Genomic DNA, 18167 nt, shown 5'->3' with positions numbered 1-18167 from the left:
AGCATAAATACAAGCAAATGAATTCTAACATGGAAAATCGATTTTGTTGGATAGTTTTTTGCATTGGAATGTGAAGAATTTTTTGTCAATTAATTTTTTATGAATTATTTTTTTTGTGAATAAATGTTTGTGGTGGATACTTTTTTGTGAATTAATTTGGTAGGTTGATTGTTGAAATTAAAAGTGTGAATTTAATAAGAGACATATGAGTAATTATATAACCAAAATTTTTCATGCTTACATCATTTTTATCATCGAGGGATAAAAAAAAAATATTTTTCAAAAATATGTCAAAAATACATAATAAAACTCCCCAGAGTCATTTTTGTCGATTTTCCCCAGTTCTACTTCGGCCCACCATTTATACCCAAATTTTCCCCCGTTCTACTTCGGCCCACAATTTATACCCAAAAGGAAAAAGAAGCCTTTTCCTCTACCGTATTTGTAATCGTCTCTCTTGCGATTTTCTCTCGCGAAGTCCTGCCTTTTCATCTCTCGCCCACCGCCAGCCGGCTATTCCTCTTCGGTAGTATCTCATTATTTCTCTTTCTTTTAGTTTCAGCTTCTTCATCTTATGATTAATTAGTTGGATAATACCTGAAGGATGATAGTTTGTTTCAATTCGCCTGATTGGAGATAATCGATGGTGTTATTTTGTGTTACTTTATTGAATTCTTCCGTCTTCAATATTAATGTATAGATTTTTTAACATGCGATTATTGGGAAATTGTTTTAGTTTGAGTTAGGTAGATGATTTGTTTACGGTATGGGTTTTTTGTTTGTATGTTTGTTTTTTTTTCCTCTGCTGTTTTTCTCCGATGGGTAGTCAGAAGTGAAATTTTGGTCAAGAATTTCATTTTTGTAACCAGATGAGGGACCATACACTCATGATAAGAGGACTGCAAATTCTTCTCTCAAGTTATTCCCTTGGGATTTTGAGCCACATGAATTTCTCTCTTGAAAGGAGTATTTTCCTGCATACGGGGCAAAAAGCCTCTGAAGGAAGTAGCCTATACTCAGGAAGCGAGAGTTGAAAGAGCAATCAAGGAATAGACGACCTTTGGACTCATCATCATTTGAATTCTTTCTTTGAATTAGGTTATAGGTGAGGTTCCAACAAAAGCAATGTTGTAGAATTTAGGAAAAGTAGGTGAGAAGGAAAAGAGGCCTGTCCAACACACACAGAATATTTTATGATACGGTTTTGTTGCATATGATGAGCTATCTGCCTTCTCATCCCAGTCAACTAAGCCTACTCTTAAAAACAACCATAGTTCTAAGGTAAGTTTGGGATGGGTGATATTTGGAAAGTAAGTTTAACGATCCATCAAAACAGAAGTACTCTCACTTATTGCTAGGAACTATTATCACTTTCCAGGGTTTTTCCAACACAGATGAAGATCAACAAATTAACCCAATTGCAAGTACCCGTACTACGTCAGATTGATTTTGATTTATGCCAAAGAGTCTTCTCCTCCAATGGAAATCTGAAAAGCCAGAAAATCCTATCGATGAATGGAGGCTGAGCAATAGAACTGTAAAAATTTTGACCATCTCAAATACAAGGAGAAGGCTAAAAGAATACCTGTATCTACGACTTTACTTTTTTTTCAACAAAAGAAATTGTCATAATCCACTTTCCAATTTTCTTCTTCTGTTTTTCTTTTGCAAATTTCTCAAGGTGGGACTGAGACTATCCCTTTCTAAAAATCCTTCATACTTCGATTGAAGCTCCTCGTTTCTAGAAAGTGAAGAGGATTAAGGATCAATTGGAAAGACAAGCAAACATTAAACCACTAAGGGATTCTGTAAAATATAGAGCAAAATTACATTAGAGAATGATTGAGAATTTTCTTGGCCTTGCAATGTAGAGAGAGCACAAATAGGTCTTTTTCCATTGATAAATTACAATTTCTTAAGAGTTTTTCAAATTTAATACATTCACCGAATTTATTTTCTATTTCTGTTGTTATTTTTGTCTGTATAATTTGTTGAAATGGAGCTTGTTTGCTAATTGTTTTCTGTTTCTCTTGTTTCTGCTGTGAAGTGATGGGATTCATTTACTTCTTTATTTGTTCCTCCTCTTCCTTTATGTGAATTTAAGTACATAACTTTGTTATTGTAGGACACCACCATGAAGAGTATACTGGCAATTACGGATGACGCCATTCTGGCTACAAGCATTGTTATTAATGTTTTACAAGAGCTTGGGAATGAATATGTTGGGAACTGTGATTCACAAATAATCACTCAAGCCTTTTCTCTAAGTAAGTTTTTATGCCTTCTCATAGCCTGTTCTATCCAATAGTTCAATCAATTTGATATTTGGTTTAATGGACTTGTGCATTATGCATTTCATCTTGAAAGTTGAAGGACTAAATTGATGTGATAATGGTGACATAAACTTACCGACTCTGATTTATTCCCTTATTTAATGAAATATTATGTTATATCAAAATAAACAGCATTACGGATATCTGATAAGCGATATTTGGAGGGATAAAAAAGAATGTTGTCATCTTTTTTTCAATATTTTCTTTCAAAATTAAATCTCTCTCTCTCTCTCTCTCACACACACACACTCTGCATGTATGTCAAACTCTTACCATACAGTTAGCCTGAAAGCTGTAGCTTTCGGAGTAGCCAAATATAAATGCCAATGGTCAGTGTCCTCAGAGTCGAGATTTCTTGGCTCCTGTGTGAGAGAGCTAGCATGCAGACCAGTGGCTTTTCAATGTTATTTGCAGCTTCTAGTCCCTGTTAATCCCTTTTTTTTTTTCATTTCATTTTGTTAGTTAAATGCAAACATAAAGTGATGGTTTATCTTAATTTTCCTCCTCCAAGTCTCCTCCTTATTCTTATGTTTTTTCTTGGTCTCATGCACATGAGGAGTTGACAGGTTCTTGATTCATATGATGTAAATTGTGTTACTGATAGTTATTGTTTTATGATAGATAAGTTGCCACTTGGAGCATCATCCATGGATGCTGTCGTTTCTATTTGTAGATCTGATTTTCCAAGTGATCAGTTGTGTGAGGAGATCTCAAGAGTTTTGAAGTCTGATGGGATAATCCTTATTCACAAGACTTCACAGTCCGTTGCAGTTGAGAAAGATGAGGTAATTACTGAATAGCTAGTAGGTTTTTATATTTAAAATATTGATACAGAGATGGATACATTTTTAGTTTTTTATATTATTTTATTTTTTGCAGTCCCCTGCCATGGTGAGTAGATTACTTTTGGCCGGCTTTCTTGAAGCTCAAGTAACAGAAAAGAAATCAGTTTCTCCATCTGATGTAGAGAATGTCGTGGTAAGATTCAGATATCATCTAGTTTAGACTCTTTAGACAGCACCCCCCCTTCCATCCCACCAACTGAAGAAACCACCACCCTACATTTTAGTAATGTTGAAAATGACTGGTAATTTTTTATTAATACAATGTTTCATGTTGCTTCCGTCAACTTCTTTATGTAAAGATGATTGAAAGGCATCTTAACTCCATGATCTCTTTTAACTTTAACCATTTGGTTCTACCAACTTCATTGTTTATTTCTGTTTCGATTTCTTGCAACATTTTTATATTTGCTGTGTTCCTTTTTTGAACATAGATAAGAGCCAAAAAGCCTTCTTGGAAGATTGGCTCCTCTTTTGCTATTAAGAAGCCTGCAAAAAGTTTACCAAAGATTCAGCTTGATGATGATTCTGATTTGATCGATGAAGATAGTTTATTAACTGAGGAGGATTTGAAGAAACCCCAGCTACCATCAGGTAAATGATGAAAGGCTTGACACATTATATATTAAATTTAGGGTAAATTACAAGTTCAATCCCTAAACTATCAAGCTTGTGTCTATTTGATCACCAAGCTTTGAAAAATGTCTAGTAGGTCTCTATGCTCAAAGTACCTAATAGATTTTTAAACTTTCAATTTTATGTTCATTAAGCTCCTAAGATTTTAGAAGTATCTAATAGATCTTAAACCTTAACTTTGTGTCCAATAGATCCCTAAATTTTCCAATTTTGTATCTAATAGTTCTTGAAGTGTTAGATCTTTTTTTTTTTTTATTTATTTAAGGAAGAAAAATCCCCGTCTCTTTCAAACATATAATTTTAACTTTTAGAGATTTACTAGACGTGAAATTCATTTTTATATTTAAAATATCAATAATCAATTAATTTTGACAAAAAATTGAACATATTTTAGGGATCAATTAGATACAAATTTGAAGGTTTAGGATGGATTAAACTCAAAATTGAAAGTTTAGAGGCTTATTAGGTACAAAATTGAAAGGTTAGAGACTTATGAGACACAAAATTGAAAGTTCAAATTTCAAATAGACACAAACTTGAAAGTTTAAAACTGAACTTGAAATTCTACCTTAATTTTATTTAGTGGAGGCAGTATTGGTTACCATTTCTCATTTAATTTGTTCTACAGTTGGTGATTGTGAAGTTGGCAGCACAAGGAAAGCTTGCAAGAACTGCACTTGTGGTAGGGCCGAAGCAGAGGAGAAAGTAGAAAAACTGGGATTGACTTCAGATCTGTTGGAAAATCCTCAATCTGCATGTGGCAATGTGAGTAAAGAATACATAGTTATCGTAATGATCGAGGACATTTTTCGTTTATGGATAGAATCTATTTACTTTATGATTTTTGAAATGGCATCAATTGTTGATTATCCTTATGTTTTTATGGAAAGCAAGATTATTCATTTGTTCCTCGAATGTTTTACCTCTGTTCAGTCTCTTTGCTTTCACTTGCAATTCATCTACCTTATTATTCATCTGTTCTGCATGTTAACGTTAATACGACTTACAGTGTGGACTGGGAGATGCTTTTCGGTGCAGTACGTGCCCATACAAGGGTCTACCAGCATTTAAACTTGGGGAGAAGGTAGGCAAAATCTTTATAACTCTCTTTACTTTTTGATGTAGTTTTGAGAATATTACATCACGGGGCGGGACGATTTGAACTTCTAGCCTTTGGAGGAGCAGAAATGCCTTGACAGTTGCTTGACTACTAAGTTTCCCTTTTTTTTTTTTTTTTTTTTTTTGCATGCAGGTGTCACTACCTGGGAATTTCCTTGCTGCTGATATATGATGTTCTTTCATTACTTTTGACCTATATTGGGAATTTCCCTGGTCGATTTAGCTATACTGTGTATTTTGACCATCTGATGAATGGTCTGGTCAAATGGACAATTGTATACCTACAATCCGTACTAACTCATTGGTCTTCTACTACTTGAAGGAGAAATATAATTGAGGAGGCAAAACTAGTTTTAGTTCCACTGCGTAAGATGCCAACCACTTTTCCATCATGATATATACTTAAAAACATGATAAACAATTGAGTTTTACCAATGGGCAGACATGTTTTTAAGGCCTAGTTTGAACAATCATCAATATTATAGTTTTTTTGAAACCTGAACAATCATTAATATATATACATATATATATGTATATATTGCTTGTTATCTATGCATTTGATTTTCTAAGCTCCAAAAGCCTGGACCATCTCTTGTCTATAGATGCACCATTCTGTGCCCCAATATCTGCAATGAACATTGCTCAATTAGTTCCAACGTTGATTGCAAGGGAAGCTTGAGTGACACTTGACCACTTACATTGTACTGTGGGTTGAGATTTCTCACACAACTCTGAGCAAGTGTCCTGGAAGAGTATGCTGTTTGGTTAACTTCTTCCAATTGAAACTTGGTAGTATTTAGATATCATGGTTATTGTTAAGTAGGCCAATTCTATTTGCATTCAACTTCTCACCTTGGTTGAGGTTGTAAGCCTAATTGTGTCACGTACGAATGAATCTAGATCAGCTTCAAGTCCAGGTTTAACGTAGATCACCTGTTAAGTTTAAGAAGGTGTCATAGTTCTTAGTGATTGAAGTGAAGAAATGCAAAAACTTGAGAAACTTACTGATGGATCGTCACCTCCAATATCTGGAAGATGAATCTCCCTGTTGGTTCTGTTTGATGACAGAACCAATACATTAAAGTTTGCATTGATCTGTTTGATTAAGATAATTGTATGTGTTAGAACTTCGGTTGGAATGTTTCTGAATTGAAACCTCGTGGATAGATGAGATAAAGATAACAGAAAATTGTGGAAGTTTCTAGTAATTGCCCTGAAATTCTGCAATTGCGCAAGTAAATCTAATAAAGTTTGTTTGGTTATTTAAACAGTGCTACCTCTCTGCAGTATGGTGAAGAACAGGTACAGCACTTTCGAGTGAATGATGTGTTGATCTTCCCATCCACGGTGAACCCGAAACTTGCATGCTGGTAAACAAAGGGAAAATCAGTATTCTAGTAATCTGACAGAGCATTTTGTGTAGAATTGGTCTGATTTGGGGCTGTTTGGCTTCTTTAAATTGCTTCAAAAATGCCTGTTTAATATCTATTCTCGTTGAGTTGAGAAATGGATTCTTCAGCATGCTCCTTCACAAGGAAAGAAAAAGAAGAAGAAAAATGATTTTCTTTACTACTCCCTTTTAAAGAAAAGTCCTTTTTTCTCCCCCCAACACACTCATCTCTCTAAACAAGTCTCATTCTTTAAAAAAGTCTCTACCCGTCTCGGCCTCTCCAATAATGATTCATTCTGAGATGTTATTGGATATGGATCCATTGTTAGATGTTGTTGGAGTTAGATTCAAGTTGTGTTCATTAAATATCATTATACATAAAATAGATTTTTGGAGGAAAAAAGTATTGAAATTACCTTCTCAATACATAGGTTGATGAAGACGCGTGCATTTTTGTGTTCATCTTCTACCAAGTCTTCTAAGTTGAGATCTCGCAGGGAAAGCAGGTAATCACTGGTCCATTTCCCCTGCCATCTGCTTCCTGATGTTGATATTGTGATTAGACGCCTTGACGTTTTGTTGCTTCTTCTCTTCATTAAAACAAAAAGTCTTGCTTGAGTTGGAAGGGAATTGTATGAAGAACTATACATTCTAGAGACTCTCAACAATAGAGCAAACAAGTAGAAGCCAGAAACTAGATTGAACAATCCAAGTTTTTCATTCCATCAATTAATAGGCAATTGTTAAAAGATGAACTGATTAGATAGAAGAGGAAGAGTTTTTGAAAATGGAAATCTGCAGAAATCTGAAAGATGAAGAGGAGAAGAATGTGTTTACCAAGGAGATGTCATTTCTCTTTGAAGAAGCTGTGATTTTGAATGTTTGAGTTGCATATTTAGGTGCAGCAGCTTTGTTGAATGAACTTGAAATGGAGTTGATATTTCTAGCTGTTACAAGGTGCCCAGTTTCTGCCATTTCTCTGTCTCTACACTCTTTGTGAGAGATGATAATACGTGCAGAAAAAAACAGGTAGTTGGAATTGGAACCTTATCTACACAAAATATAAGGCCCCAATTTATTTTTGGAAATGTCTTCACTTTGATTTAAGTTTTGCTATTTTTCTCTCCACCTCTTTTTGGCTGCTATGAATTTTATTGCCAATAATCTCTGTGCCGACTCTTCTAATTTTGCATTTTAATTATATATTATAGAGATCTAGTTGATTTTATTTTTCTTACTTGATAACAATTCTTCTGTTAAAAATCACATGTAGTCTCCAAATTTTCGTGAAAGTAACGATTTGATCTATGAACTTTGGTTTGTAATGATTTAATCTTTGTACTTTCAATTTTGTAACAATTTAGTCCTTGAATTTTACTGTATAACAATTTGGTCTTTAATTTTAAAATTTGTAATGGTTTAGTCCTTATAGTAGAAATTACTGTTAAGAGATCATGAGATTTCTTGTATAAATAAATTGATAAACTAATTAGAGATTAATATTTTCATAAAATAAAAAGTCTATATCATAAAATAATAAAAAAATTGATATCTAATTTTGATTGTTTTTTAGGGTGAATATCAATTTATATCTCTAAACTTTAGGGATTACATCAATTTATACCCTAAAATAAGAATTATAATAATTCCTTAAATTTTTGGGATTGTATCAATTTAAACCTTGAATTTTGAAGATTTTATCAATTTATACTCTAAACTAATAATTATATCAATTTATATCTTTACCTTAAGATAACAACAATGCTAATAATAAATGTGATACTTTTAATTTTAAGTAAAGGAGATTCAAAATAATTAAATTATCTTTACGATTTAGATATCAATGGAATTTTATTAAGATTAACCACATTTCATTAGAGTTTGGTAAGTATGGACTAAATATACAATATTCACGAAGTATGATTTTCAATATTTGGGGAGAGGACGTCAAGAAAAGGCATGTAGGTAAATCCAATCGAAATCATAAGAAACATGTACTAAGTGGAAGCTTAAAGCAGATAAATTGTTAGAATTAGCATCTACGAGATTCCATCCTTCCAAACTAGTACCTTTTTTTAAAAAAGAAAAAAAAATTGTTGAAATAATTTTTCTAGATGCATCTTGGTCGAGATGGAAATTTGAATAAAAAATTAATTTTTTCATTTTATCAATTGTTTTGAGCTTTCTTGGTGAAATCTCGCACGGAATGAACATGAAGATTCTCCTAATTTTTCCAAATATTATGTAATCTTTCCCAATTTTACTAAATCTTACATCTTAAATTTTTCTCCAAATTTTGTTATCTTTACTAAATCTTATATAAAAATTTCAATTTTTTCGCCCAATTTTGTTTCAAATATCTAAAATTCCAAATTTACAGATGGATTTACCAATTATCTAAGTGGATTTTCCAAATGGATCTTGTGGTGTCATTTTTAAATTTTGGGAAAGATCGAATTTTGCGAAACTATTTGAAAAAATATATGGATCTCAATTCATCATGGGCGAAATCAAAAAAGTCTGATCTTGGTGTTCATATGGGAAAAATTTAACCGAAAGAGCCAAAAGAATAGATAAGATCTTCCCCAAGTCTTGTATAAAATCTTTTGCAAATCTTATGTCCAATTTATGTTTACACGAATTTTAAAATTTATTTAAACTATCTAATTGAATTTATTGATTATCTTTTCAAATTTTTCATAATATTTGGCAGTGTGATTTTTAAATTTTGGAAATATTTGAAAAGATTAAGATTTGTTAAAATTATGTGAATCTCGATCCTCATTGTAGTTGTAGTTGAGATTCATCGAGAAAGTCCAAACGAATTGATGATTTGGATATAAATTGAAAATATTAATTTTTTATACAAACTTTGGTGGTCGTGAATAGAAGAAAAAAATTAATTTAACGAATTTTAAAAAAAGATTGCTAGTTTTAAAAGGTAAAACTTAGAAAGGGTTATTTCAAACCATTTTTCCTTGAAGGATTTAAAAGTATGAGATCCTCTCTTCCTTGAGCTACTCATGTTTCAAAAGACTGTCAAGTTTGTAAAACTAAAATGTAGTTTTAAAAGACTTTTTTTCTTGTCTTTAAAATATGATTAGGAATTTGAGGGTTTATCCAAATAAATAAAAATGAGAAATTTAGAGAAAAAATATAGAATAGTTATCGAACGAACTTCATATCTTAATTAGATTTGACACCTACTATTATTTTAAAATTCGATTTACTATTTCTACCTACGTTGAATCTAAAGAACATATTTTCAAGATTCACGTAGATAGTCAACATTAACTAAATGACTTTTTTGTGAGGTATTGGAATTGAACTTCTATCCTTAAGGTCATCATACATGTTTACTAGTTGAGCAATACTCATTTTGGCACTGAAAAATTAATGATAGATTGTGTAAATAGAAAATATATACATTCAAAGAGCTTGTTGTCCCACGATTCTTAACCATGAACGAATTTGGTATAAAAAATACTTTATTCAAGGAGACAAATATACTATACTGAAATTAATAACCACAATTCTACTAAATGGTAACAAATAAAATTGAATAAAATTATATGGCCTATGAACTTTGTAGACCATAAGTACATTCCTTTACCGAATACATGATTCATATTCCCTGTATTTTATATTTTTCTCTTTTACTTGGAAAAAGAGGGTTAAGAAGTTACCATTCATGTTTTCATTAAGCTTCAAGATTTTTCTAACTCAATAATCCTCTTTCCCAGAATGCTGAATTGCAATGCTGGTAGGAAAAATATCAAATTTTGGACAATACTTTTCATGAGTTACAACCTAAGAACTAACCTAAGAACTAAGGTTGAAGAATCGTAATAGGTCTGAATCGCAAACATAATTGGATTATTATTTATTAAGGTAGTGAATCCCATATAATTTTCAACCACAATCAAATTAAACATATTTTATTCCTCAATCAGATTAAACAATTTGATTACAAATTTCAATACGGATTCCACATCTCATTATGATTATGGAAGACAAGTAAATAATAACAAAAGTAATTAACTGGGACCCACTTTTTGCATTACCATTATAAATTACTTCTCAACCGGTGCAAATGTTGCTTAACTTTGAATGGTTATCATCTTTCATTTTGACATTTAAACATAACATTAGGACCCTACCATTGCTATAATTTATAGCTTATAACTTCACATCTTGTATCACTACACTGAGGAATTCTCACTTCTCTAATATTTTCCATAATTTCCTTCCACAATCATTCACCTATGTACTGGATGTACTTGAGTCAAATGCCTGTTTCTACTCCGAGTTTACGATAAGGATTCCAAAAGGGCAAAAAACCAGAAAGATATATACCCAAAAAATACATCATATAATCATTATATTGATCAATGGATGCAGTGATTACCATTACACGAATTTTGTTCACTTCTCGTGTCTTTTTCTTGAGGTTCGAAAAATCGGAAAATGTCGAGAGAAAGCAACCGATGGGCAGCCAAAGAAGCGGAGAAGATTTTGGCAATCCTTTTCTCCATCATCACCCTGTGAACTCAAGTGACTCAAATAAGTTTTTCCCTCGTAGATATACCATAGCTGTTGGCATAGAAGTACGATCAATCCAATTTGAACGGAGAAACTTGAGATAAAGAGATAAATGAGTATGAACCCTCTGATAGACAGTAGCGTTGTGGAGCTCAGAACAGCATGAAAGATTTCCTTTGAAAGATTCCAACCGAACCTGCTTCCAGAACCATTTAGGCGACCCAAATCGTGGAACGATAACGGCGGCCACATATGCAGAACTGAGTATACAGCCATGATTGAAACATAAATTGTACTCGCAATAGCTGAAATGAGGAATAGAATGAAGTGTTTGTGATTTCCTGCACCAACACAGTTCCCAATCTGCACCCCCAAAAGAATTATGGTCAGAATGCCAGGAAAAACTTCATTATGAAGAAAGACCCATCCCATTATTGACAGGGACTTCTCCAAAGTTCAAATTACCAACATAACAATAAAATAAAGAAAGAACAAGGTAGATGTCAATCATGATCCATCGTTAATGGTCCAAAGGGTGACAGACATTCTACTAAAAGGATTGAATTTGTTGGTAGGCATCATTAAAAGACAGAAGGCATAGAGAGTTAGGGAGAGTCCTTATGTCTATAGTTAACATCTAGTTTCTACCTCAATGACAATTTTTCTTTTCTTTTTTGATATCTGTGACTCTGTGAGTGTTTAGGTCGCTACTTGTGGACTTCTTGATTATTCCCATGGGATAATTGTTTGAATTTACTAGATTTGGTTTGTAATTATAACTTATAAGAGATTAAATTCTGCCACCCTGACTTGAATTCACTCCCTCCCTTTTATTGATTACAGTCCTTGCCGACCTCTGGACCGATCGATTAAGGTTCACTCAAGGACAAGCTTTTACGCTAAATCAAATGCCGACTATAAGAATGCAAATGTAAAGACCAAACAGCAAATAGAATAACAAAGCTCCTAGCTGCAGTGATCACGGTAGTCATTGAAAGATCACCTGACACATCAACCACCCTCTAGTCTATCCTACTAATGAAGGCATATAAAATCGTCCAAGGCATCCATAAACTGTTGCTTGGAATTAACCACTCTGCTACTTCAGGTAGTTCTCTTATTTAGTTGTCTCCTTCAGAAGAGGAGATATCTTCAAATTTTCATTTTAGCATCACAGGAGACACGGAATCCTTTCTATCGTACTTGGTTTGCAACTTTTGTGCTGAAGAAGTCCACAGTTAGTATTACTTCTGTTAAATGCCTCTCTTTCGTCTTCCAATTCAAAATAGTATTGCTTTTTTCTTCTTTGTTGTTTATCTCTCTGGGCAAGTAGGTAGTTCTTTTTTTTTTTTTTTCTTTTTCTTTTCTTTTTTATTCCCCTTGTAGTCTCCCAGAGTTGCTGCCTAGTCCCTGTAACTGTAAGCTTCTTCCAGTTATTTCTTTCTAAATCCCAAGTTAAGAAAAATGCTTATTTCTTTACACCAATGTTACAATGTAGACTATTGCATAAGAAGTTTATCGACAAATTTTAAGCAGTGATCTATCTTGCGCATTACAGAATAAGAGTAAACGAAATTGTTCCTTGTTTGAGAAAATCTCTGAAAGAAGAACTTACAAATGGGCAATGGTGGTCCATGTCCAGGACACACATACCACAGGAACGGCAATGATGAGTTCTTGGTGACTTTGGCTTCGAGCAGTAGTGACAAAAGGTATAGTTTTCGAGGTCACCCTTCTCTACAACGGGATAGCTGCCCCATAGAACATTTGGAGGTGTTCCAGGAGATCTAAATGCAGCGAGACTGAATGAAGAGATGGTGGCTACAGCCAAAACCATGGTTATAGTGGAATGGAAAATTCCACAAAATTGGCTGATTGAGAAAATAACAGGATATACGGCCCATACGCCACCACCTGTAGTTCAAAGAAAATGCATGGAAGATTAGATGACATGACATCTATTGTTTATTATATCAACTGCAAGTAAATGGATTATAAAGTAGTGATACAAGGAAATATAAAAATTGGATCCCACGGAGTATAACTAAAAAAAAAAATTGTTCCAAAATGTTAGCAACCAGGGAATGGAATCTATTTTGACAAACATTAATTGGTATATATAACAAAAGGAACAGAAGCCTCTTACATATCACAAAAAGTATGAATACGAGTAGGACACAAACAAACCCCCGGTCTTGTAACCACCTCCACTTTAAGGCCCTGTCTTCCTGCTTCCGTGCACTTTGATTTGTTATGGCTCCACACCAACCACACTTGAAAATGGGCCCACCTGATGGAAGCAAGAGGCGCAGCCCACAACCCCAACAAGTTGCTTCTCGATCCTCTGCCACTGATGCTATGACATGCTCCTGTATATGCCAATATTATGAGAAAAAGGATGGGGAGCTTTTAAATGTTGCCAACAAGCAAAACAGTCAAGAATTTCAAAAAAATTAATTGCTGGTCATCCAGAAAAAAAAATATGAGCTCGTCATACCACTAGCAAGGTACCACTTCTTTAACTGAAACAGAAACTTGATATTAATGTGAGAACACTAAAAGGAAAATGAGATGAAAATAACAAGACCGTGTATGAGCATCAAACTGGCAAGACCGCCATAAAGGATATCGTTGTAGATAGAAATTCTCCTTACTGCTTCGGTTTTTATCTTCCATCATTTTGACATGTTTATTTGTAAATTTGGTAAGAAACATAGATAATCATTACCATCAAAATTCTATGTAAAGGAAATAAGAATCCATCCGGAAAAAGGATTACTATGGCATTATCAAACACCATACAACGACTATCACATCATTCTGGGATAGCAATAATCTATCATCGTTCTGTGGAAATTGCTAGGCTGCCATAAGTTTATTTACTCATAATATTTACATAAATAACCATACTTGTTTAATCGCTGCAATTATCACATAAACCGAAATCTTGTTTAAGGTTTCCATTTATCTACTTATCACAACAATCGGTGATAATATTTGTGTAGTTTTTCCCTGCTGGGTTAGTTGATCATACTGTACATAATTTGAACATAATTTATTTCTTTTCATTTCCGTCGACTCTTCGAACTACATAACAGGAATCGACCGGTCATGACTCGTTAGAACCGATTTTTCCATTCTCCCAGTAATGTTTACAAGGAACCCGACTCCAAATTTGAACACTAATTCCAAATTATCGAATAACAGTTTATCAGCAAAGATTACGAAGCAAGGTTATCCCAAATGCAATTAAAGCCAACTGGGTAACGATCAAATGAAATCCAGATAGGTAAAAGAAAAAAGAAAAAACATCAAAATCAAAACCCAAATAAACCCACAAAAAAGCAAGCTAGAAAAAGTCTATTAATGAAATCAACTAATGAAATAGAATTGACCTTGGGAAGGTCGACCTCAATCATCTCCTCGTGCTTTATTGTTGGAGCTGCCGTAATCATACCGAATAATCCTAAACAGAGGAGCGGTCGATTTTAGAACCAACCTTTGTCGCATAGTATCATGTTCCTCAACTGCGGGCAATCGAACAACCAAAATCTAAAGCAGACCCACCAAGAACTTGATTGTCAGCGGCGGTTGACCTGCTCAACGGCTTGGTCCTTGCTTTTGAGCTCAATCGAATTGAATGGACGCCGAATTGGAAGCTCTGTATTGAAAAAGCATTGTAAATTTCGTACGTATGGAAATGAAAATTTGACAATACGTTTGAACAGTACTTTCCATTCGTCTTCTCATCTTTAGAAACAATTCTTAATCGCCGGCAAACCCAAAGAGATAATAAACCGTTTTTGTCAAATCTAATCTTTTGAAAATGGGTAAAAACCCTAAATGATGGGTTTTCTTCATCTAAAAATAGATGTAAAAACCATACAAAATTAGAAGGCATCCCCATCTCATTGATGAACGGATAATGATGATTTTTCTCTCTACATTTTAAGTTATTTTTCATTTTCATCTCTAAAGTATTAACCAGTTTAATAGGATTGAGGTTGATTTCAATTTAATCTTAGATTTCAAAGTGTTACGAACCTTAGTTTCTCGTTGTCGTCTCTTTTATGTTTTGTAGTATTATTTTCTTTGGTTTTATAATTGGACTATATCGTTCATATACCTATTAATGACTGAAGTCTACCCATTAATAAAACTTTCAATGACTTGAGATCTAATAGTGATATCATTTTTCTTGTTGACTCTCATTCATTCATTATTGTAAAACAGTAACTATATTAATGAATCAACCTTTATTTTAAACTTTCTATTACAACTACTGTGTAAATACTATCTTATATATAAAAGACCAAAACAAATAGTTAAGTAGTTGATGAGAAAAACAAAAGTATAGAGAACTTATCTATCTTTTACCCTGTATTTTTACTTAGATTGATAATTCCAGCTCCTCTTGTAGACGTAGGCACCTCTTGATGGGATCTTGAGTTAGGTTGGTGGGCTTAAAAAACCCACCCGATGTTTGATGGACATTTAACTTAAAGTTGGTGGGTTTTAAACCCATCATTTTACTCCATGTTTACTTCCCTCGTTTCACACCCCATTTGCAAGTTCATTATTCTGCTCCCTTTCTCTCTCTTTTGTCAAGCGTAATTAATCACCACTCTCTCTCTTCTCATCTTTCCTTTCTTCCATCGTTTGGTTTCTGCTCCCTTTCTCTTCTTCGTCTGGTCTCTTCGTTCTCTCCGGTTGGAATGGGTTGTATTTCTCTTTATCTCTTCGTTTTCTGCTTTGGTTCCTCTGTATGTTTTTTTTTCTCTATACATCTCTTCGTTTCTCTAATTTCGAATGGGTTTTTTGGCTTCTCTGTAGGTCTATTCCCGATTTTCTTCTTTCGTTTCTTGTTAGGTCTGGTAGATACAAACGATTTTGTTGTAGATCTAACGATATTTTGTTTTTTTTTTTATAGTAGATCTAGTTTTTTTTGTTTATATTTTTTTTTTTTTTGCGATTACTTTGTTCTCCGCTGAAGATTTGTATTAAATCCGTCTTAATTTTCTCATGCATAGTTGATATTTTTTTTTATTCCGATTTCGGCTATCCAAAGCAAAACCTTGATTATTTTTTTTTTCCTACTGTCTACTGTTCCACTTGCTCGAATGGGTTATATATATATATATATTATTATTATTAAATCCGTCTCTGTTCTTCCTCGTGCATGTTTGATATTCTTCCTTGCAGGTTTGATGTTCTACATTCTTTGTTTGATTTTCTTATTCGGGATTATTGAAGGTTCTATTTTGTGATTCCGATTCCAATTCCGGACTGTCCAAAGCAAACCTTGATAATTTTTTTCTTCCTAATTTCTACTGTTCCACTTGCTTGAATGAGTTTTTTTTTTCTATTTATATGTTATTAAATCTGTCTTTGTTCTTCCTCATGCATGTTTGATATTCTTCCTTGTATGTTTGATGTTCTTCCTAGCATGTTTGATGTTCTTCCTTCCATGTTTGATTTTCTGATTCGGGACTGTTGAATGTTCTATTTTCCAATTCCGATTTTAGACTGTCCAAAGCAAACCTTGATGATTTTTTTCTTCCTACTGTCTACTGTTCCACTTGCTCAAATGAGTTTTTTTTTTTATCCATTTATATGTTATTAAATTTGTCTTTATTCTTCTTCGTGCATGTTTGATATTCTTCCTTGCATGTTTGATGTTCTTCCTTCCATGTTTGATTTTCTTCCTTGCAAATCTTTATAATCTTTATAATTTTTTTTCTTCCTCTCACTATTACTATGTTCTTTCCACTGGCTCGAATGAATTATATTTTTTTATCAATTTATATTGTATTAAATTTGTCTCTGTTCTTCATTTCCTTGCTCATATCTGTTCTGCTTCCTGACTGTTTTCCATACTTTTTATCCACATTTTCTCTTACCGCTTCAATATTAAATCATATGTCATTCTCTTGATTTTTTTCTTATGTTTCTCCATATAAATTGGAGACAAATTAATTCCTGGTATGGGATGCAAACTGTGTTATTGGAGTTTGGTGGGGGTCAATCCACCCAAGAACAAGTCTAATTTCTATTTTTTTTCTCCTGAAGGTCAATGATGATTTGAAACTGTTTTTTAGATTAAAAAAGGGCATGCATATTTGTTTTTCCTCATCTTTTGCTTCATTCCATTAAATTTGTTTTCGGCATTCAAACAAATGATTAATTTGTTTTCAGTGTCCATCTTCTCCATTTCTCATATGAATGCTTAATTCTTGATCGTTTTCTCTCAAACCTGTTAGAGAGAAAGGTCAGTATTTTGTTCTTATGAGAGTTGATCAACTAAAAGGGATAGGATCAAGTTGAAAGAGCTTACCTACATGTTGCATCTGTTCTACCACATAGTAGGGGTGTTCAAAAAACCCGTTGACTCGAAAAAATCGATCAACCCAACCTAACTCGTGTGGTTTGGGTTGGGTTATCAACTCATTTAGGTTGGGTTGGGTTCAAATAAATGAAAATTTTATGGGTTGGGCTGGTTCATGGGTTCACCTAATATAACTCAAACCAACCCGAATTTATTATTAACTTTAAAATATATTTTCTTCTTACTTATAACACAATTACTTACACATATATTGATTTTAATTTTATTTAATTCTAATATTTTTTGAATAATTTATTCTTCAACAACTCTTAGAAGTAGTTTCTTTACACAATAAAGAAAATTTTCACTATATAAACTGAAATTGAGTTGTTAATCTTAATTCAATATATGAAAATAATTAAATTAAACTTTTACATATTTACGTTTTATTTATTTTTAGAATAAAATTTTAAATAAATGTCTCGATTAACCTGAACCAACCCAACTCAAATATTTCATGGTTGGGTTCATAATTTAACAAGGGTTAGTTTGGGTTAGAAAAATACACAAACCGAATCATAGGGTTGACCCTAAAATATCTCTAAACTCAACCCAACCTAACCCACAAACATCCCTACCACATAGAGCCTCCTTGATCCCTCATTGAACCTGAAGTCTGAGTGTTCCCCTATTTTGAATCAATCTTTCTTTCACTTGGGTCTTAGTTGAAAGTTGGAAAGCCTAACAATTATACTTAAATTTGAGTTTTATTTTAACTTGTTTCATAAATTCTAGGATTTATAAATTTAACCTCAATCTTTTATGTTACTTTTCTTTTGTCTAATTTGAAAAAAAATAATAATAATAAGGAAATCAGGTTACTTTTTTTTTTAACCTAGGGACTAACGTGGTAAAAAAAATTAAAGAAATCATGTTACTTTTTATCTTTTATCAAGTAAGAGACGCCCTTACCATTTTTT

At 33.1% G+C, this 18167-nt stretch overlaps 3 protein-coding genes across 4 annotated transcripts; 1 reads left to right on the top strand and 2 right to left on the bottom strand.

Moving 5' to 3' along the window:
* Nucleotides 1-351: 351 nt before the first annotated feature.
* On the top strand, nucleotides 352-5292 carry LOC120091989 (Cytokine-induced anti-apoptosis inhibitor 1, Fe-S biogenesi). Of its 2 annotated transcripts, none has more exons than XM_039050174.2 (8): nucleotides 352-526; nucleotides 2126-2267; nucleotides 2955-3118; nucleotides 3213-3311; nucleotides 3610-3769; nucleotides 4440-4576; nucleotides 4821-4895; nucleotides 5064-5292. In XM_039050174.2, the coding sequence occupies exons 2-8, from the start codon at nucleotides 2135-2137 to the stop codon at nucleotides 5100-5102; spliced, it is 807 nt and encodes a 268-aa protein (XP_038906102.1). In that variant the 5' UTR covers nucleotides 352-526; nucleotides 2126-2134; the 3' UTR covers nucleotides 5103-5292. The 2 variants fall into 2 exon arrangements, with proteins under 2 accessions (XP_038906102.1, XP_038906101.1); XM_039050173.2 differs by having other exon boundaries at nucleotides 516-646.
* A 5-nt stretch (nucleotides 5293-5297) lies between these two features.
* On the bottom strand, nucleotides 5298-7499 carry LOC120091991 (E3 ubiquitin-protein ligase, putative (DUF177)). The gene is made up of 7 exons (XM_039050176.2): nucleotides 7158-7499; nucleotides 6737-6910; nucleotides 6208-6297; nucleotides 5936-6025; nucleotides 5783-5863; nucleotides 5629-5674; nucleotides 5298-5556 (listed from the first exon to the last, which is right to left on the bottom strand). Exons 1-7 carry the CDS (start codon nucleotides 7293-7295, stop codon nucleotides 5480-5482), a joined length of 696 nt encoding a protein of 231 aa, XP_038906104.1. The 5' UTR covers nucleotides 7296-7499; the 3' UTR covers nucleotides 5298-5479.
* Nucleotides 7500-10420: 2921 nt separating this feature from the next.
* On the bottom strand, nucleotides 10421-14348 carry LOC120092120 (DHHC-type zinc finger family protein). Its single transcript, XM_039050332.2, has 4 exons — nucleotides 14258-14348; nucleotides 13009-13231; nucleotides 12478-12776; nucleotides 10421-11225 (listed from the first exon to the last, which is right to left on the bottom strand). Exons 1-4 carry the CDS (start codon nucleotides 14315-14317, stop codon nucleotides 10746-10748), a joined length of 1062 nt encoding a protein of 353 aa, XP_038906260.2. The 5' UTR covers nucleotides 14318-14348; the 3' UTR covers nucleotides 10421-10745.
* Between the last annotated feature and the right edge of the window lie 3819 nt (nucleotides 14349-18167).

The sequence above is a fragment of the Benincasa hispida genome, chromosome 11 (assembly GCF_027475165.1).
Source record: "Benincasa hispida cultivar pf3 chromosome 11, pf3_genome.v1.1, whole genome shotgun sequence".
In the NCBI taxonomy this organism is placed as follows: domain Eukaryota; kingdom Viridiplantae; phylum Streptophyta; class Magnoliopsida; order Cucurbitales; family Cucurbitaceae; genus Benincasa; species Benincasa hispida.
The sequence above is the reverse complement of the archived record's forward strand: the minus strand, read 5'-3'. Positions and strand labels throughout refer to the sequence as shown.